General features: G+C 47.2%; 3 protein-coding genes across 3 annotated transcripts; 2 read left to right on the plus strand and 1 right to left on the minus strand.

Annotated features, from left to right (window-relative positions):
- Positions 1 to 128: 128 nt before the first annotated feature.
- CC77DRAFT_1014998 (NAD(P)-binding protein) lies at positions 129 to 1,073 on the plus strand (the record flags this gene model as incomplete). The annotated part of the gene is made up of 1 exon (XM_018523938.1): positions 129 to 1,073. The coding sequence occupies one exon, from the start codon at positions 129 to 131 to the stop codon at positions 1,071 to 1,073; it is 945 nt and encodes a 314-aa protein (XP_018378661.1).
- Positions 1,074 to 3,174: 2,101 nt separating this feature from the next.
- On the minus strand, positions 3,175 to 3,885 carry CC77DRAFT_951397 (putative lactoylglutathione lyase; the record flags this gene model as incomplete). Its single annotated transcript, XM_018535378.1, has 2 exons — positions 3,175 to 3,216; positions 3,262 to 3,885. The coding sequence occupies 2 exons, from the start codon at positions 3,883 to 3,885 to the stop codon at positions 3,175 to 3,177; spliced, it is 666 nt and encodes a 221-aa protein (XP_018378662.1).
- Positions 3,886 to 4,504: 619 nt separating this feature from the next.
- Positions 4,505 to 6,161, plus strand: CC77DRAFT_1015000 (FAD/NAD(P)-binding domain-containing protein; the record flags this gene model as incomplete). Its single annotated transcript, XM_018523939.1, has 9 exons — positions 4,505 to 4,547; positions 4,598 to 4,635; positions 4,696 to 5,113; positions 5,165 to 5,238; positions 5,303 to 5,371; positions 5,427 to 5,469; positions 5,530 to 5,726; positions 5,780 to 5,867; positions 5,923 to 6,161. The coding sequence occupies 9 exons, from the start codon at positions 4,505 to 4,507 to the stop codon at positions 6,159 to 6,161; spliced, it is 1,209 nt and encodes a 402-aa protein (XP_018378663.1).
- Between the last annotated feature and the right edge of the window lie 332 nt (positions 6,162 to 6,493).

Consider the following 6,493-nt stretch of genomic DNA (forward strand, 5'->3'; position numbering starts at 1 on the left):
GCACTCGAACATTTGAAGTCTCGGAACTCTTCATATTAAAGTTGCATCGAAAGTCGCAACAATGCAGATTCCAACAAGCTATCTTCTCTCGTCTCATCTATCGTTCAATACACGCAATCGTTCCAGCTATGTCGCCGTCCTTTCTCATTGTTGGTGCAACAGGAAACACGGGTCGTGGGGTGGTGGAACTCTTATCAGACACCATTCGAGCCAGCTCAACCTTCTCTGAACATCGCATCATCGCTCAGACACGCTCAGCCAACAGCTCTACTGCCAAGGAGTTCGCGAAGCTATCCAACGTCGAAGTTGTAGAGCTCAACTGGCCTACAATTACATCTCAATGGCTCCGCGAACATGGAGTAGAAAGGGTGTTCATCGCCTCGCATAACCAACCCAACCAATTCACTGAGGAGTCGGGTTTCTTCTATGCAGCTCTTAAAGCTGGAGTGCAGTATGTTGTGCGAATCTCTACAACAGCTTCAAACGTACGTCCGGATTGTCCAGCATATTATCCACGTCAACACTGGGCTATCGAAAAGATGCTCGAGTCTTCGACTTACGACAAATTGCACTGGACTTCTCTCCAACCTAACGTCTTTCTCGGGATGTGGTTGTCGTCCGCTGCCGAGATGATAAAAAAGGTGCAAAACGGGGAAGGAAAACAGGACACACTCCGACTTATGAGTAACAAAGACAAACCTGTCGGAGCCATTGAACCCATGGACGTCAGCGTGGTTGCAGCGAAGCTATTACTTGAAAACGACACTGCAAGGCACAACAAAGCAAAATACGTTCTGAATGGCCCAGAAAGTATTACCGGCGCTCAAATCGTGGCGATGGTAGAGGAACGTATTGGATCGAAGGTTGAACACGTTGCTTTCAGGGACAACTCAATGCTGGATGAGTTCGCAGCGGCTTCCCCGGAATTGAAACATCTGAGCGACACGATGAAGGAAGCAGCAGATGAGACATTCGACTCTCCTCTTCCGACTGTACCAACGAGTCAGGAGATTCTTGACTTTGCACCACCAAAAATTACTCCAGCCAGTGTTCTGGAGCAGCTACTAAGGTAGATCGAGGTAGCCACAAAGTGAAAACAACATATAACAATAAGAATCGACATAGGGGTATCATCTATCATTCTACATGTTGGAAAGTGCTCAGTGCAAGAGCATCGACTCCCCACTATTCATGCATCGTCATCGAAACTGATGCCTGCTTCTTTTTCTTGCGCGTTTTCTCAGCCTCTTAGTGTTTATCTGACGAATTACTAGAAACGAGCACTCTCGCAGGCGTTATTGCCATTTCAGACACTGCGACAGGCTGTACCAATCCCTGCCACTACATTTTTAACGTAACTCCTCGTCCAATCATACATGTTCTCCTTGATCGCAGGGGTTGTGATGCACATGCATAGGGACCAGTAAGGAGGGCTCTGTCAGCTTAGGCACCCAGCCAGCGAAACATCTCCTCGATCTTAGCTCCTTACATTCTGCGGTCTTAACTTCATGCAATTGTTAGACTGCACATACTCACCACCACGATAACCCGAATCGTTCAAAGGTTGGCAAGCCCTTACATTTGTTCGAAAAATTGCGATATCAAACATCGAGAGCGAAAACGCCTAGTCGCAACAACTCAGCCGCAAGAGAGGCGTCCTGAGAAGCCACAGCTGCATCGATAGTCACTATGACGCACATATCTATGTTCTCTATTCCCTTACTAGGTTGATCCTGCTCTTCAGACATCTTGCTCAAGCGACTCGGATCTGCACAGAAAAGCAGGAACAGAGGAGCTTAACGAGACGATTGAAGTTCTAATCGCTAGTAAGTGTTGCAACTACCGCCTTGTGCTTCTTGTCCGCAATCGCGATAGCGATCTAAGTCTGTAAGTTCGAGGGAATGGACGCGCTTTGAGCTGAGGCGATTAAAATTTCAAGCGTTTAGATCGAGAGGCTTAGATGAGAAGCTGCAGGTCGACTTATAGTTCTAGATAGTGTGAGTCGTAGGTGTCAAAGCTGTCTAGTTAGCTGAGAAGTGGCTATTTTGATACCGGAGCTAGATAGAATTTCTGGATTGGCCGTACTTGGTCTATACTATAGTGGATCCCAATAAGCACTGAATCATTGATCGTCTACATACATACACAGACAGCGAGGAGGCAGGTCATCGGCCATCTGACAGCAAACGCGAATAAACACTCCCTTGTAGCAGTTCATGCGTAAGTTGAGAGAAATTGGTACCGCACTCACAAGCTGACTCGAGTATGACCGATGATGCTCTATGAAGTAACAGCGTCCTGAGTTTTACATCCCCTCTGCACGGACTCCTTCTGCAGCAATCTTGGAAGCGCTATAGAATGATATTTTCTCAACACCACCCTGGATGCAATCGAAGGTTCTACGTTAAATATATGCTCTACATGCTCACTGCGCTCTAGTTGCCTTGAAAATCTACAGAGATCTTTAAGGAGACGTCCATGGTCATTGAAGCTTTTCTCGGATAGCTATTGATGTTTCAAGCAGACATCAAGCAGAAACCCTACCAGTGCTACTGTGAGAAAAACTGTACTCTACGAGATCTTCTGACGCGACATACGCGACAAGGTCATTCGCTTTTTAGTAATGACGGCACGACAAATATAATCCAACGCAATACAGCGATTAGAACCCACCCACTCACGGTGCGCAGTTCTATGATGAGCGAACACAGCCCGGGGAAACTGAGGATACACCCGCTGCCGCGACGAAAACATCACACCTGCTATGCAAGGATCGGTCGATGTTCGTTAAGCAAGAGACCTTTTCAAATGTACAAAGCATTGTTGATATTCCTTCATTCTAGGAACTTGGCATATTTGCGGACACCATGGGCTTCATGGGGATAGATCTTGTCGAGCCTGTAGATAATGGGAATTTCCTACACTACGGTGAGCACATGTCTCTAGGAGACACCAGAGCTACGCTACATGAACCTTGTGTGTTCGCTACCCGCATTAACGGTGTGGGCCGCATCAATCGATGTGCCGGACAACACTCGTGATCTTGAGCACACGAGCGATCAAGAAGATCGACAAACGAACGCAGGGCAGCACAATTCCTCTGCACAAACAATCCATGTGTCTCTTAACCATTCCTTATTGAGTAACCGTCCAAGTTTGCCAAGCAATGCAAGCTCAGGCGAAGATTTGGGGGACCAGCTCGATTATATAACCATCCTATCCGTGTATCAGTAATGTTAAGCAAGACGGTAAATGACTTACCGGATCCGCAACATGAGCAACTTGCTTCAGCGTCTCCTTGTAGTTTTGGGCCATTTCATCTACCCCCACGCCACGTTGTCTTTCCCAATCGGTCAGAGGGATGCTCGCACGTCCATTAAACCCAAGTTCCTTGACAACCCGGACTCCAGCAGTTCTCAATCTCTCCACTGCAGCCTTGACATCTGGAACAGTAAAACCCAAGTGTCCAAACCCTAAGTTTGGTGGGTGATTGCCGCTGGTCATCTCGTAGCCACCGGCTTCAATAGCCTTTTCCGAGCCATGGATATGCTTTAGCTCCAAGAGACCCCTACTATGTAAGAGGCTACTCCCTTGAGATGTCTTTGCCGCCCAATCTGGGAGATCAGCTCGGTCCTGCTTCGTTGGTGGATAGGCAAGGTAGTAGATAGTGAATGGTCCAGTATTCATGGTCCAAATGGTCCGCATTCCCATCAAGTCGATGTAGAAGTGTAGAGAGCGTTTCGGGTTCCTGATGCGCATCATCGTATGATTGAGTTTGTAACCAACAGTAGGATCTGATTCTGCAAGTGGAGGATCTTTGTAATGACCGCCCGGATTGAAGACACCGGCTATTGCCTTGTCAGAAATTAGGTCGAGGTGTTCCATCGAGTTCAAGTCCATAATATAGGATGGAGAAGACGCAAAACTCTGGTTGTAGTGAAGCGAAATAACTGGAATGTACATGAAGTTCAATGTCGGGTTCAAGTTCTATCCTTCAAAAAAGTCAATCTCACAAGAAATCCCAAAAGCAATGGTTAGGAGACTCGGGTGATGGACGCTAAGTGCAACCACCTGACACGTCGCTGATGTCGGGACCATCGGCATGCGAACAATCGGCGTTCGGACCGAAGTAGCTTGAGCGCACTTCGGTCTTTCACTTAGACCGAAAGTACAACAGCCGCGTATCCTTCCTTAACTCCATGCAACAACGTCCTCGCGATACTACCAGACCCACTCTGATTAACTGAGGGGTTTTTTTTGGCAGTCGCGTGCCGCTTTTACGAGCAACATGCGTTAATATCAGTCCTTTGTCACGAAAGTTCCGTATCCGAAGAAAACTGGAACATGAGCAATGACCTTTCTCTTGCAGAAGCTGCATGAGAGGTGTCTTTAAAGCCATGGTCCTAAGAGGCTACAGACTCCATCCTTAAAATTTCGCAAATCGTAGCTCCCTAAACCCATTCCATGACAACAACGAACACTAACCGCAATAACGATAGCGAAGATGACCTCAGGGGAGACTGTACAAGTTCTAATTATCGGAGCTGGTAACCATAATTGTATCCTTTGTTCAAAACCTGGTTTGACAACGGATTAGGTGCCACTGGCTTGCTTATCGCGCAGGGTCTGAAGCGGGTGAGTCAATTGACAGTTCTCGCTCCTTCCAATCCAACGGTAGAACTGACAAATGTCTAGGCTAATATATCTGTCGCGGTTTTTGAACAACATAGTCTCGAAAAATACGTCGAACGGGCTGGTGTCTGGAGTATGGCACTGCACTGGGCGACACCCAATGTAGAGGCTTGTCTGCCTCCAGAGCTCTTCGCTAGACTGAATGAAGCACAAACAGATCCATGGGCTGTGCTGTCCGATGGAGATGCAAGAACGATACCGCTCATGAACGGCAAAACAGGGGAGCTCTTGACTTACGTCAAAGCCGAGGGACCAAGGAGAGTTCAAAGGGGACGATTACGCGACTTATTCGGAACAGGGTTGGACATTCAATTCGGCATGAAACTGGACAGCGTCTCCGTCGAAGGTGATACAGTAACAGCTACGTTCAATGATGGCGTTGAAGTCCGAAGAGGACGCTACCTTGTGGGCGCAGACGGGCGTGAGTATTATCCCTTGTGCCAGAAGCTCTTCATCCTTACATTTCGATCAGCGAGAAGCAAAGTCCGCAGTTTGCTCGTACCTGTAGATGCAAGCGAGTTGCATCCCGCCCCTGTTACTATTCTCGTAAGTCTTCGGCCCAAATTAACAACTGAGAATGCTGTTCATACTGTCCTCTTACCAGTTCTAGAGTTTTGCCTGCTCTTTCGACGCTGAGAAAGCTCGCTACCTTCGCAGCAAGATTCATCCAATCGCAACGGTCAGTCGCTGAACAAAGCTAATCATGTAACGGCCTCAACTGATCGTGTGCTTAGTTGGCACCTCATCCCGACCAGAAGACCTACTTCTTCATAACGCGTAAGTTTTATTGTGGACATACCCATTCGCTGCGACTGAATCGTTAATCTGTCTCATCAGTCGCTGATGTCCCCGATGCTGACAAGCCAGAGGGCTGGCTCTTTTCGATATCCCTGTCGATTTGGAACGAAGGTCAACAACCCCAGACATATGAAGAACGGTCCCGACTATTCAAGCAGCTAGCAGCCAACTATTGCGAGCCCTGGAAATATCTAGCAGAGTGGGTCGGGGATGATGTTAAGATTCCTCTAGATCGTGTAGGTGACTAGCCGAACTTATTTCCACTTCAACGCTCCTGACAGAGGTTTAGTTTGCTACCTGGAAGAATATTCAGCCCTGGAAGAACTACGATGGAAGGATGACAATTGCTGGGGATGCTGCGCACCCCATGGTTCCTTGTAAGCGGCTTCCCCTAAACACTAACAAATGAGGCTTATCTGATCACCTGTCCAGACCGTGCCCAGGGTCTTAACAACGCACTCGAAGACGCTGGAAGATATGTCCAAGCAATCACCGAGGTTATCAATGCGAACAAGGATCCCGCTACTGTTGTTGGATCGTATAATGCAGACGTTTACAAACGTGGTAAAGATGATATTAGCGGCTCTGACGAGCAAATGTACGCCTGCCATCACTGGGAGGCTCTTTCACATACCCCGCTACTAACAGATGGTTTTAATAAGCGCAAGTAATAGAGGCTGTTGTCAAATAATAGAATCGTCAATGATACTCAATGCACTGTTGTTGTAAGGCGTAACTGTAGGCAATAGTGCTTGCTTTACGTTACTAAGGATAGTGAGAGATAGCTTATATATTAAGACTATAAACGCAGGCAGTAAAGAGAACAATTTCTGCCCTCTTTTGTAGAGCGAGGCGCACCTTATAAGCAGGTCTAGCGCGTACTACTCTATAGGGCGCGCTATGCGTCTCGCATCCCTTCTTCTAGTCTAAGATACTTCTTAAGTCTCTTGCTACAAGAACGCTTAAATATTATTTTCTATTTAGCTATACTAAAGAAATATAT

The sequence above is a fragment of the Alternaria alternata genome (assembly GCF_001642055.1).
Source record: "Alternaria alternata strain SRC1lrK2f unplaced genomic scaffold CC77scaffold_50, whole genome shotgun sequence".
In the NCBI taxonomy this organism is placed as follows: domain Eukaryota; kingdom Fungi; phylum Ascomycota; class Dothideomycetes; order Pleosporales; family Pleosporaceae; genus Alternaria; species Alternaria alternata.